Source organism: Equus przewalskii, chromosome 1 (assembly GCF_037783145.1).
Source record: "Equus przewalskii isolate Varuska chromosome 1, EquPr2, whole genome shotgun sequence".
In the NCBI taxonomy this organism is placed as follows: Eukaryota; Metazoa; Chordata; class Mammalia; order Perissodactyla; family Equidae; genus Equus; species Equus przewalskii.
The window spans coordinates 155,887,420-155,902,588 of record NC_091831.1 but is presented as its reverse complement, the minus strand read 5'-3'; the positions used below and the strand labels follow the sequence as shown (position 1 = coordinate 155,902,588).

The following is a 15,169-nucleotide window of genomic DNA, read 5'->3' as shown; positions in this document are numbered from 1 at the left end:
ATGAATGGAGCCAACCACTCTGTGGTGTCTGAGTTTGTCTTCCTGGGACTCTCCAATTCCTGGGAGATCCAGCTTTTTCTTTTTTTCTTTTCTTCTCTTTTCTATATGTCTAGTTTGATGGGAAACCTCCTCATAGTTGTCACTGTGACTTCTGACCCTTATTTACACTCCCCCATGTATTTTCTATTAGCCAATCTCTCCATCATAGACCTGATATTTTGCTCAATTGCAGCACCCAAGATGATTTGTGATCTTTTCAGGAAGCAGAAAGTCATTTCTTTTGGGGGCTGTATAGCTCAGATCTTCTTTAGCCATGCTGTTGGAGGCACTGAGATGGTGCTGCTCATCACTATGGCCTTTGACAGATATGTGGCCATATGTAAGCCTCTCCATTACCAGACCATAATGAGCCCACAAATGTGCATTTTGATTTTAGTGGTTGCCTGGACCATTGGTTTCATTCATTCATTGACTCAATTAGGTTTTGTGGTAAACTTGCCTTTCTGTGGCCCTAATGTATTAGATAGCTTTTACTGTGATATACCTCAGCTCATCAAACTTGCTTGCACAGATACCTACAGGCTGGAGTTCATGGTCACTGCTAATAGTGGGTTCATTTCCTTGGGTGCTTTCTTCTTGCTCATCCTCTCTTATGTCTATATTCTGGCCACTCTTCAGAAAAACTCCTCAGGTGGTTTATCCAAGGCTTTTTCCACTCTATCAGCTCATATTATTGTGGTGGTTTTATTCTTTGGTCCATTGATTTTTTTCTATATGTGGCCCTCTCCTTCAACACATCTGGATAAATTTCTAGCCATATTTGATGCAGTTTTAACTCCTTTTCTAAATCCAGTCATTTACACATTCAGGAACAGAGAGATGCAGAAGGCAATAAGGAGAGTGTTCACTCAGCTTATGGGTTTTAGAAAAAATCACTAAATGTGTTTATTGAAACAAAAAGTTTCCAAGTGACTATTAATAAATTTTCTGGCCCTAATAGCCAATTCTCATGAAGACGGGACCATCTTACTAAGGTTTTATTTTGTTCTCTCATTTGGAACATATTCCTTTGCTTCTTCATTTTGTTTGACTCTGTGTTGGTTCCTATGCATTAGATAAAACAGCTATCTATCCCAGTCTTGAATGAGTGGCCTCTTGTAGGAGATGAACCTTACCGTTCAATCCTGCTCTAGCTCTTGTTTGTCTCTCAAGCCTTTGTAATTGTCCAAGCAGCTTATTTTATTTTTAATAGCTCCCAGTAGTTGAGGGTGTGCCAAGACCTGTTAGTGTTCCTAAAAGGAGGATCTCAGTCAGAACCTAGATTCAGGTTGATTGGGAGACAGATCATCGGGCAACAGTTTTTAAAGTATGCAAATATATACACTTACACAAGTGTAAGCGCCTCTGGCCACCAATGCCAGGCACTCTAGAGGTGTCCCCTGGATGGAGTCACAAAAATTGGGGTTCCAGACAAGTATATAAGCTCCTATCTAGGAGATATCGGTCAGCTGTAGTGAGGCATAGACGTGAGTGCACAAACATTGTGCAAGGGTCTACTTTCCCTCAGAGCATATCCCTCAGTAGGCTCCTAATGTGGGTTAAACCTGAAGCTTGACCCCAGGCTTAAGCTCCAGGACAAGAAAAATAGGCCTCTTTCACAGAAAGACTGGGGGTCTGTTTCAATCTGCTGTCTATGCAGCACCCTGGGGGTGGTAGCCTTCCAAGGACTCTTTCTCCCATTGTTACCATCCTGTGGGACACAGGAACACAAGCCTCCCTGGCCACCAGAGCCAGGCAATCAAGGGGCATCCTCTGGGTGGCAATCATAAAGACTGAGACGCCAGAGGTAAAAAAAAAAAAAAGGACACCAGACGGGGAAAAGTTCTGCTCCAGGAGATATTGGCACTCTGGAGCAGCAAAGGGAGAGTAGGCAGATGGCGCCCACCAGTCTCTGTCCCTGGGAGTGGATAATGCCCCAGTAGGCTTCCAAATGTGTATCAAATCACATGCTTGCCCCTCAGGTCTACACTCCAAGAAAAGCAGAAAGCAAATAAGCCTCTTCCGCACAAAGTCTGGGCGGCTTTCATCTGCAGCTTCCATGCTGGACCCTGAGGCAGGTGAGTCCAAGCGCAGGAAACTTTTAAGAGCAGTTTCTCAGATTGTTATAGATTTGTGAGTCTCTTGGACAAGTGTCCTGCTGTTTTTCAAGCTAGATGTTTTGGGGCCTTGTCATTCAGGTACAGGTCTTAAAAGTTGAAGCTGCCCAATGTGGGGTTGGAATCATTCTCTCCTCACAGAGAAGGTCAGGGTTTTGAGTTCCCTCTAGTCTGGGTTACAGGGGTTGAGGGGGGAATGGGAACAGAGGCTGGGGATTGGGGGGGTTAAGGCAAGATTGTGTCCCAGCCTCTCCTCTTGGCTTAGAGTGTGCTTTCTCTCCTTGGATCCTTGACCTGTTTGGCCCAGCATAGGAGTTGCTCAGTCAGTTTTTATTTATTTTTTTTTTTTCAGAAAAAATTGTTCCATATGTACCTGTAGATTTGGTGTGTTTGTAGGAGGAAGTGAGTTCAGGATCATCTTACCTCCCCATCTTGAACCGGAACTGGAACCATCTTTCTACTATATGTTACTGAGTGATTGTGGACATTTGTCACCTATATGGTGAGTCTATTTTGTTATCATTCGAGAATGGAGGTCATTCTTCCCTGAAAAAAAAGAGAAATTTTTATATCGAAGGTATAGAAATCAAAGATTATATAAACTTTCACTTTGCAGTTTCCAAATAACTGAATAACACCTTTCACACATATCAAATTGTGATGTAAATAAGTTTGTTTCCCAGGCTAAACATACTACTGTTTTTAAGCTATCCTGCCCTATAATTGGTACATTTATTAAAATCATGCTTCATTATCTGTTTGTATCCCATATCTCTCTTTTCACTTGTTCTGCTTTGTTATGTCAGCCTTTTAGTTATGAGTAAAAAATAGCAGTCATCTTTAGGATCTGTGATTTCTTACACATCCTGATTAACAAATTTTGCTTTCATACTTTGCTCCATATGTTAAAGAATGTTCTCGACTTCATTTTCAGTCAAGTAGATCAAGTGTTGGCAAACTTTTTATTTAAAGAGTCAGATTGTAAATAGTTTTTGATTTGTGGGCTATATGATCTTTGTTGCAACCACTCGATTCTGCTGTTGCAGTATTGAAATAGCCATAGACAACACGTAAATGAATAGGCATTGCTGAGTTCCAATAAAACTTATTTACAAAACCAGAAGGCAGGCCAAATTTGGGGTATTCAATATATAGATTTTCCTAATCCGTCAAATATCACAGCCTTTGTTTTAAAACAAGAATCTAAAATGAAAGGCAGTATAGCATCCCACAAAATTACAGTTAAAATTCAGAGATTTTAGTCCCAACAGCACTGGCTCACTTTTTGGGTTATCTTACTTAAGTCACTTAACCTCTCTGAATTTCGGTTTCTTCAAAGGCTACAATAGAATTCATAGGTTTATGGTTATGACTAACTGAGGTGATATTTGAAAAGGCTTTAATTATTTAAAAATTAGCCTGGGTTTCTTTGGTAGAATATAACCATTTGCTTGGAGTCTATTGGCTTAAATATAAAATAGTTTTATCTTATAATGCATGTTATAATTACTTTCTACTTTGTACTTCTTTTTGTCTCTCTCTCTCTTTTTCTTTCTCTCTCTCTCTCTCACACACACACACACAAACATCTTGTGATGGATCTCCATTACTTGTCTTTTCATAGTATTGTGGTATGCACTTTCATTACTTTGTGTCACCTGCCAAAATGAAGATTTAATAGTTTACTTCCTTCTTTAGTTCATTGGTAAAAGTAACAATGGTGAATATTTTCAAGGTGCATACTATGTGTCAGTCATTGCTCTTAGTTATACCTGTATTAACTCATTTAATCTTCACAGCAATCCTTGAGACAGATACTATTATCATCCTCAGTTATAGATTGGGAGACAAAAACACAGAGAGGTTAAGTAATTTATCTAATGTTAGTAAATGGTAGATTTGACTTTAAATCCAGGCAGTGTGGTTCCAGAGGCTGGATTTTTAATCATTATCTTATTTTTTTCTTATAAAATTTATTTAATATTGATCCTGGAGAGTCCTAGCTTACCTTTCTTCATTTAGGGCCAATTTGTCTATTTTCTTTTTCTCCCCTATATTTATGTCAGCTCCTTGTTGATGGTAAAACAATTCTAAATTAAATAAATTATCTTGTGAACACGGTGGAATTATGGTATATACGTATATCTCTGCTATTATATAATGCATATTTAATAAAATGGAGAGTTGCTCAAGATAGATTAATAAGTAAAAAAGGAGGTAACGAAACAAGATTTAAAATTTGATTTTTAAAACAACGTACATATATAAGCCAAACTGTTAATAGTGATGTTTCTCCCTGGAGGGTTGATATATGTGGTTTTCTTTATCTTCTTGCATTTATCTGTAATTTTTATATTTTTATAACAAATCATGTAACAATGAAAGAAGATACTAAAATAGTCAAACACACTTTAAAAATCTCTTAAAATTTGTTATTCTTCACAGATTTTTCATGTTGAACCTTGACAAAAGTATTTTGCTAGTCTGTGTAAATTGTAATCATTGGTGGTAATTTATTTGCCTTATACCTGACCTTTAAAATAATTCTAACAGCCATGAGTTTTAGTCTCAAAAATTTTATTGCGTTTTTATTAGTGTGTCTTTAGTGAACCTATAGATCATTATACATTTTACCATTCTCTCTGATAGGAAAGTGTGTCTGAGTGGTCTGCATATCTTTCATTCATTGAAGGAGTTTGGGTCAACCTCTGAGTTTGGTACCACTGGGGATACTATGATGCTTTCACATGCAATTGCTGTATCCTTTAAAAATGGAGCTCATAATGGCAATCCATAATTCTCTGCATAATTCATGAGGAAACACACTTTGGACTGGTTGATTCCAGTTTTATCCTTGGGTAGTTATTGTTAAAAATAAGAGTGAGACCAACTGGAGTTGTTACCAACAGTATCCTGAAGGCTGACTTCGAGGCAAATACTGAAATCCAGTCATACAAAAGAAAGTTAAAATCCTCTTATAATTTTTATAGAGCAGTCAAATATGACAATATTTACATGGTAAAATATGAAAGATTTAGTACATTTGTTTTATGTGCCTCCTAACAATAACTGATTGTCGACTGTATGTACAGGAGTGTTCTACGAGTTACGCATAGAAGGCATATAAATACCATAAACTGCCCTTGACTTTGGAAATTTATAGTCGAAGAGAATTGAGTCTTTGGAGAAAGAAAAACAGCCTACTTTCATCACAAGATAGTGGAAGGGAGAAAAAGAATGAAATGAGGTGAAGGCTTCCTTCATGTAGATTTAGCAACAGTTGGAGTAAAGGGCAAGTTCATTTTATGCTCTTTGATCAATCTATATGGTGCTGATTGATTAGATTATTATGCTTCTAAAATCAGAGATATAGCCAAGGGAAAGAGCTCATTAAGAGTACAAGTCACAGAAGAAATTTATGAAGATCCCTGGATCTGGATGTGGCCTAGGTACCTATATTTTTATCTCTTAGTAGTCACTTAATTAAAATGACTATTTGCAACCTGGAAGTTGGGTCTCCTGATGTACGGCATTTATTATTATTATACTTTAAGCTAGTATGAACCAACATTTTTAGAGGTGTACCTCACCCATTCTGATCAAGGATTTGCAAATTCCCTTCTTAACTGTCTCCACACTAGGTAAAATTTAAAGGACCATGTTCAATTACAAGGCACTGTAATTAGTTATCTTATTAGGAGAGAGACTCTGAGCCAAGGAAGTTCAAATGTTCCTGAAAGTTTGACTAATTTTGAAGAATTTTAAGAATTACATTTGTCTTTTCCACTACCCCAGAATATTGGAGATGCTATGGACAATGGAGTTTTTTATAAATGAGAAGGCCTCATTGCAGGGAGTAGTAGTATAAAGCCCTTACAAGCCCTTTGTAATACTTCCACCAAATAGGACTTGTAAGAGTTCCAAGGGGCCATCAAAGAATTCCCAAATTAGTTTCCAACATCAAAAAAAGAATATTGAAAGTGATATGGATGTAAATTACATGAAGATAATCTAGTATTTCCGGGGCACTGGTCTTGTAGCCCTAGATGATTTCAAGTAGAATCTTGTTGTTATTCCATGTGAGTTCAACCACCATAGTAAGAAAAAAATGGCCATCACTATAAATTAATAGTGCCAGGGAAATTTTAGGAAAATTCCTTAGAATAACTCTAATACATCTCATCTTCCAACAATATAATCCTGCAAAACACTCAAGATTGGACATATGTGGGAGGCAAAATCTCACAGCACATTTCACTACTTCCAAATTGACTCCCTATTACTAATCTCTTCAATGGGATATGAATATTTTTTTTGTATGCTTTTCAGAATGGTCAAAATCTTTCTCTGTGGCTCTGACACCGGTGAAAATTTACTGTTTTGTGCTTCCCACTTGGGAAATCACGAGACTCTCATTAAAGAGCACTGCAAAGTCATCATTACTTGCACAAAAACTTCACTATCCATACTCTCTGCAATCTTCTGGCCTAGTAGGAAAGAAAAATGGAAGTTTCAAGTTAAAATTAGTCGAACTTTCAGAAATATTTGACCCTCCCCAGCTCATCCTCTCTCTTCCTATAGGTTAGTAACAAGCCAATCTGTGCATCTAACAGTAAGATCTAATCTTAGACTAACTCTGTTGCAAGCAGATATGGCCAAAAGCTACAAGGAACTCATAAAATATACTCGATCTTATCAACAGGTCTGAATGTTTTTTCCTCATCCTCCCAAGAAACAATTGCATGACCTAAAACCTGGAGAATTTCCCAGAGCATCACTGATTTACTTTTTATGGTATCATCCAAGTGGAGATTCCTTTAGGGAAATTGTTAATTGGAAAACATGATCAGAAATTTGCTTTAATCTTAGCCAAAGTTATCAATGGCTCTAAGAGCTTCTTCTTCTTTTTTTTTTTTTTTTGCTGAGGAAAAGTTACCCTGAGCTAACATCTGTTCCCAATCTTCTTTTTGCTTGAGGAAGATTTACCCTGAGCTAACATCTGCGACAATCTTCCTCTATTTTGTATGTGGGTCACCACCACAACATGGCTGCCAACAAGTGGTGTAGGTCTGTGCTTGGGAATCACACCCGGGCCATCAAAGCAGAGCACATCGAACTTAACTGCTAGGTCATGGGGCCAATGCAAACTCTGACAGTTCTTGAGGCTCAATAGGCAAATCTAAACATTTTAGCTTGTGTGATAATGGACAACCAAATAGCTTTTGACTTTCTATTAGCTAAGCAAGTTATGCCTGTATTACAACCAAAATTTTTTCTTGCACTTGGATAAATATATGAGCCAGATGGAACAATTAATCTCTAAAATTATTATTTTTTTTACCTGGCTCCCCAAGGTAAGTAAATATATTCAGGGACACATTACTTTAGTCTGAGTTTGGTAATTTTTAATAATGTCTCTGACGCATTCTGCAATGTTTAATCATTATTCTTCTCTTGAATTTCTATGCATTGTAAGTACAAGTGATTTCCAAAGTTTTAAATGCTGCTATACAGCTAATGTCATATCACATGATTCAACAACTCATCATCTGACAAAAGGGGCATGGAGATCAGCCCTTAATTAGACTTCAAATTGTTATTACTGTGACAACAATGCCATCTATTGAACCTGACAATGCTATAGATCAATAGTGAGGCTACTTTTTTCCTGACCTTCTGGCCAAAGCATAATTATCAGTTATGTAAGATTGACAGCTAGAACAACCATCTCTGTCAATTGTGTAACTACAACCAGGGAACATCTTGTGATTCACATAACACTTCCTTCTTGGCACAAAACCTAGGCTTTCCTGCATCAACTCTTGCCTTAACACATCAACTGATCCAAAGATTTTCCATGTTTCTGACAGCCTGCTGTAAGCACTTCTGAGGTCAATTCATAAGACAGAAAATCCAGATTAGCACTTCCTCTAATTAAATATTATTTTGAAATTATGTTTGCCCTTGCTGCAATAAGTCAATAATACTATTTACTAACATTATAGCAGATTTCTTTACTTGAGGAGGATATGTCCCCATAAAAATCCTTAAATTTACTAATGAATACTTTAAAATATTTTATTCAGGAAATTCCTAAACTGAAGATACAAAACAATTATACCATAATTTTTCTAGCATTATAAACCAAAACAGTTAGTATAAAAAGTCTCCAAATGTGCTAACTCTTAACATTCATAATGTTAATTTTAAAATTCATCTTTCCTTTAGAAAATAGGAAAGCAGATGGCTATTTGCTTCTTTTTATCAGATCAGAAATCATAGTGACAGTAGGCGCAAATCAGGATTCAATGGAAGTTAGACACTTTTTTCTAGTGTGTGTCTGCAGCTTAGTGTTTGTCTCTTATTTTTATTGGAGTTCTAACCATAAAGAATCAAGTTGAGTCTTGTCATTGAGATGAAAGAGTACTTCTATCTTTTATTGAAATTAGTTACCACTCAGTAAGGTTTTAAAATTTTTTTAATGTTTTATTTTCTTTCTTTACTGTTTTTTTTTGAGGAAGATTAGCCCTGAGCTAACATCTGCTGCCAATCCTCCTCATTTTGCTGAGGAAGACTGCCCTGAGCTAACATCCATGCCCATCTTCCTCTACTTTCTATGTGGGACACCTGCCACAGCATGGTTTGCCAAGCGGTGCAGTGTCTGCACCCAGGATCGGAAACAGCAAACCCCGGGCCGCCAAAGCAGAACCTGCGAACCTAACACCTGCACCGCTGGGTGGGCCCCAGTTTTGTTTTTGTTTTTTTTTTAATACAGCAAACCTGCCATCAAGTTAATGATTTTAATGAATAACTCAATTTGCGATAACACAATTTGATTAGTTTTAAGGCCTTTAAAATCTAGTATATTCAAAATCCATCAATTATCCTAAATGAGTAAAGACATCCAGCCTTTTTTAAAAACAAATGTACCTTCTCACAAATTCATGTAAACATTCTGTCTAGTTACCTTGCATTCATGTAATTGTCTTTCAAAGGAAGTTGATAATTTTTCATTAACCTGTACTCCTCATCTAAAAGGAAAAAGATATAGTCAAAATAGAGCATTTTGCAGCTCCATTCTTACCACTTCCTATCAATAGACTTGGCTTTTACCCAATTTCCTTTGCCAGAAGAGGATTTTTGTTGATTTTAAGGTTAAAATGAGAAAGATTCCTTCAGTTAGTTTATGTTGTTAAGTCAGTTTTGTCTGGTTAGAGGCCAAAGGATGACTTATTCGGTAACTTAGTTTTACCCTTTTTGTTCTCCCTCACATCAGCTCTTACTTTCTATATTTTCAACATACTTAAATACAAGTTTCTCTATATTCTTTGGCCTTTTACCTTATTTCTATGTTTTATCCATATGAACAACACATACTGGCTGCACTTTACTGGGTTTTAACTTTCTATAAGTCACTAGTTGTTAATGGGAGGAAATAACCCTCAAGTAAGAAATTCATTACTTGTGATTTGCTAGGCTAATGGGAAAGGAAGAGGAGAGAAAATTGTGATTATAAACAGTTGTTCCCATAGCTGCACCAAGCTCCAAAGACAGAGAATTCAGTTATAATTTTTAGCAAGAGAAAAAGCAAAACAATTCCACCTTTCCAAAATTTGTGATGACAATTCTCTAGAGGGATAGCTGTTTCTAGACCACCTCCTCCTCCCACTTCAAAATCAGCTTCTGCTTGTACAGCAAGAGCGTTTGAGGTGAAGGCACTGCAAAACACATTAACAATGTTTCTGTTTATTTCTATTATATCAGGATCAAGTAGAGAAACTTGATTCACGTTGGGTCAGCCTCAGAACTCAACTGAGTATTTATAACTTTATTTCATGCAGAATACACTCAAACCCAATCACATTGGGACAGCACTTTCAGGATTCTTGCAGATCATTTATTTGCAGTGAGGCAGTTAGATTTGGCCAATGAATGACCGGAGGAGAATTTTCCTCTCCTTTCAACATCATTTGACTGCACTGGAGGAGAGACAATGTTCTCTACCTCAATCTAATCAGGTCTTGGTCTCTGTAACAGGGAAATACTTTCTGTTAGGAAAAATTGAGAATGACTTGGAAATTGGCAAAGAGATTATTGGATGTGCTTTCAATGGAATACTGGGCATTGTCTAGGGGCTCCTCTGGGATTATGTGGTTCTGTACAAATGCAGGCCTTTCTCTTTGACTAGCCTATTTCACAAACATATAGAGCTAGAAGTTAACTTGTAGAAAACTGATAATAATCCATATATTTCCTGTTCAGAGTAATGGAAATCATTTCTGCTCATGGCAGTGCAAATACAGTTTTTCCAACAGAGAATATAAGTCTCTGTAAGTCAAATCCTCATTTAAACTGGTTTTAACATCTTACCAGTTCCCTCATTAATTAATGACTTTGTATGAGCATTGTGATTTTAGTTTTTTGAAAATTATCCTAGCCAACTAGCCCTGCAGACACATGTGCAGATCTAGAATCTGACTCCTCTCCTGTAGTAGACCACCAACAGCCAGCCCAGTGAGTTAGTGTTTCCCTAACCCATTTACCTGGATACTGCCAACCAATCAGGCAAATTCAGAGACTTTGTTTTACAAAAATGGGACAGAGTTAGATCATGGCCTTTTGGCTTTAACAGACTTACTGATTTTCTTCAATTTTCCTCCAAACTAGCAATCTTGTCAGTCTGTTGCTGGATTGCATTTAATAAAATGTTTCCGTTCAACACTTTTTCAGTCTCTTATTTTTTTAATTTATTTATTTAGTTTCTTTTTTTTTTTTTTTTTGCAACACCAACAAAATGAAAATTGAAACTAGTTAGAGGCAAAGACTTTATTCACGACTGCTATGGTAGTGACTCCCTGAAGAAATTTTAGTTGAGGTTTTTGCTCAGGGATATCTTCTGGAATGTTTGCTAACTTAGACTTGGGTAGTGGTACAGCTTGTCCATTTTCAACATTCCTGTGATTTGGTTCATCACTGGCCAGCTATGGTTCATTGTGGTCATTTTTTGTGATATGCTTTTGCTCCTCAGACTTTATTATGCATTTTTGCTCCTATTTACTTTTCTCAATTCCTAAAACTGCTTTTAGATACTGAGAGTCTGATAAAATTTCATAAGTGGAAATACAGCTTTTCAGATTGTCATATGACTTTGGATCCTTACCCAGTAATTGCATGAATTTCCTTTTCATTATCTCATTAATTTTTCCAGCAAATTTACAGGAAAAAGAAAAACAGAACAAAATAAAACTATTTGGCTCTATCTCAAATTAGAGATTAGTTGCAAAGACAGGAGGTTCCCTTTGAAAACTCCAAAGAAAGTATGGCAGCTTTAAGGTTTTTGTGCACCTGTGATTCAGTGCTAAAGTTGTGTGCTTGATTACCTTCTATTGGAATTGCTATCTGAGTTGCAGACACCACATTCTGAAAGAAAAGAGATTTTTGGTGTTTGAATTGAATTTACCCGTAGTTTTGGGGACTTCAAAATGAACAGTAGACTCAGGGGCTGAAATTTTCTGACTTGCAAGGAAATCTACAAAACTTAATGGTGATGGGTTCATTTATCACGAGAGTAGCGAGTAGTTTTACAGTTTAATGAGCGAATTCTGCTTCTAACAACAAACATATTTCATTATAATGTAGGTGAGCTACTGCAATTCTCTGTTGCAAGTATGGTTTCCAAGTTTAACTAGTTGCATGATTATATTTTTAAGTCTTTCCTCTTTTCAACAACCATCAGTAAAGACAGAGAATTTTAAAATTAAGAAAATAGATTATATATATCTTCAGCTTTATTGAGATATTATTGAAATATAACATGTGAGTATAAGGTGTACAGTGTGATTATTTGATGCCTGTATGCAAATCAATAAATATGATACATTACATTAATGGAATGAAAGAAAAGAATCATATGCTCATCTCAACAGATGCAGAAAAAGCACTTGACAAAGTTCAACATTTTTTCATAATAAAAACTCTCACCAAATTTGCTATAGAAGGAATATGCCTGAACATAATAAAGGGCATATATGACACACCCACAGTGTACATCACGCTCAATGAGGAAAGGTTGAAAGTTTCCTACTAGGATCAGGAAAAAGACAAGGGTGCCCACTCTCGCCATGCCTACTCAACACATTGCTGGAAGTCCTTGCCAGAGCAACAAGGCAAGAAAAGATTCCAAAGACTCCTCCAAAAAACAAGTTAGAAACTAAGCAACGAATTCAGTAAAGTTGCACGTTGCAAAATCAGTATACAAAACTTACTTGTATTTTTATACGCTAACAATAAACTATCTGAGAAAGATACAAAGAGAACAATCTCATTGACAATAACATCAAAAACAATAAAATACTTAGGAATGAATTTAAGCAAAGAGGTGAAAAATCTGTACATGAAAATTACAAAATACTGATGAAAGAAATCGAAGAAGACACAAATAAATGGAAAAATATCTGGTGTTCATGGATTGGAAGAATTAATATTTTAAAATGTCCATACTACCCAAAGCCATCTATAGATTCAATGCAATCCCTATCAGAATTCCAATGGTACTTTTTTTTTTTCCTTTAAGATTGGCACCTGGGCTAACAACTGTTGCCAATTTTTTGTTTCTGCTTTATTTCCCAACCCCCCCCCCCCCCCCCCAGTGCATAGTTGTATATCTTAGTTGCAGGTCCTTCTAGTTGTGGGATGTGGGACGCCGCCTCAACGTGGCCTGATGAGCGGTACCATGTCCGCGCCCAGGATCTGAACCCTGGGCTGCCGCAGCGGAGCACGCAAACTTAACCACTCGGCCACAGAGCTGGCCCCATCCGAGGGTACTTTTAACAGAAATTTTAAAAAATCCTAAAATTCACATGGAACTACAAAAGACTCCAAAAATCAATGCAATCTGAGAAAGATGAACAAAGTTGGAACATCATACTTTCTGATTTCAAACTTTATTACAAAGCTATATAAACAAAATAATATGGCACAGGCATAAAAACAGACACATAGACCAATGTAACAAATTCAGAGCAGAGAAATAAACTCATGGTTATACAGTTAACTAATATTTAACAAGGGAGCCAAAAATACTTTATGGGGAAAAAATAACCTCCTCAATAAGTCATGTTGGGAAAACTGGATATTCACATTCAAAAGAATGATATTGAACCCTTATCTAACACTATCACAAAAATTAACTTGAAATTGATTAAAACTTAAATGTAAGAACCCAAACTGTAAAATTACTAGAAGAAAACATGGGGAAAATTCTCCTTGATATCAGTCTTGGCAACAATTTTCTGGATATGATACCGAAGTGTAAGCAACCTAAGCAAAGATAAAGCTTAATTTACTGCCTACTAAAACAATCAGTCAGTGACAAAAAATTTTCCACAGGACTTTAACATTACACAGAGTCTCACAAAATAATATTAAAAACGTCCAAGATAAAATCTAAAATTACTTGACATGCAACAATCAAGAAAATGCAATCAATTCCAAAGGGAAAAGATAATCAACAGATACTAACACAATATTACCAAGATGCTGTAATTGGCTGACAAATAGTTTAAAGTAACTATTATTATTATGATTTATAAGAAGGGTAAAGATGCCTTAAATGAACAGAAATACAAAAGTTCTCAGCAAAAATACAGAAAGTATAAATAAGAATGATATGAAAACTTTAGAACTTCAAAATACAATATTTGAAATAAAAATTTGTGGGATGAGATCAATAGCAGATGGAGATGCCAAAAGAAAGAGACAGTGAACTTGAAGATACATCAATATACATGATCTACTCTGAAGAACATAGATTAAACATGCCCACTCTGGATAACAGAGATTATAAAGATATAAATAAAAAAGAGATTAGTATAGGAACAAAGTTTGAAAAAATAATGGTTGAGACCTTTCCAAATATATTGAAAGACAGATTTACTGACTCAAAAAGCTCAGCAAAACCAAGCAGAATATACTCAAAGAAAACCATGCTTAGAATCATTCTAATAAAACTTCACAGAATTGCAGACAAAGACAAATCCAGAAAGCAGCCTAAGAGAAGAGACACATTACATAGAGGGTAATGCTACAAATATCAGTTTACTCAGAAAAAAATATAAATGCCAGAAGAGGGTTGAACTTAAGAAGGAACAGGAATGATAAATCTCCTGGAAAATATAAACAGATTATTTTTCTCCTCTTAAGGACTCTAAACTATGTATAAATATTAAAGATAAAAATTATGACATGGACCCATGATATTTCCAGATGTGGGATAGATGTTTCTTTACATTCAGATCATAATACTTTCTAGTTTTCCTTTTAATTTCTTTAACATATGAATTATAATTCTTATGGAAAATTTCCAACTATTATTCTGTTGTTGATTTTAATTTATTTTCATTATAGTCAATTACCTAGTTTGTATGATTTGAATCCTTTGAAATTTATGGAGACTTGTTTTTTTTGTCCATAAGACAGCAGGTTCTTATCTCACCTCATATTGGGCACTGAACAACCTGCAGAGCCTGGTCGCTTGTGACAACTCAGAACACAGGAAAGGGGAAGGCATTCAGTTACAGCTCATGCTGCTCTGTGAGACTGGGAATAAGCATAGAACTGAGCTTTTTCCTCTAGAAAGGAAGGAATGAAGTAAATGGGGCCTAATTCCGGGAAATTCAAAGTGTCCTTTGTAATATTTCTATCTTGCTCATACAAAGAGTCAAAAAACTGGAAGAGCTTGGTCTTTTGGCTCAGCTAGCAAAAAAGAAAAGGAGTGGGTATCCCCTTCCAGGTGCCACAGTTTTATGTGATTGAGAAAAAGCACAGAACTGAGGCTTTTACTTCAGGAGGGAGGGCAGAAATTAAAAGGGGCCTTGTCTCTAATTTCAAAGCACATTTTCTGAGGGATTGGTCTTTATCTTGCTTTGTATTGAGCACTGCTGACTGGTGAAGGTCTTTGCCAGTCAAAACAAATCTATAAAGACAAGGAGAGGAAGCTCCTTCTTCAAATGCAC

General features: G+C 36.2%; 1 protein-coding gene across 1 annotated transcript; it reads left to right on the top strand.

The window, feature by feature from the left end:
* Positions 1 to 939, top strand: LOC103562449 (olfactory receptor 4F6-like). The gene has a single exon (XM_008537488.1). The coding sequence runs from the start codon at positions 1 to 3 to the stop codon at positions 937 to 939; it is 939 nt and encodes a 312-aa protein (XP_008535710.1).
* Positions 940 to 15,169: the final 14,230 nt, after the last annotated feature.

Coding starts and splice junctions, on each gene's coding strand:
- LOC103562449 (XM_008537488.1), top strand. CDS start 1: ATGAATGGAGCCAACCACTCTGTGGTGTCTGAGTTTGTCTTCCTGGGA.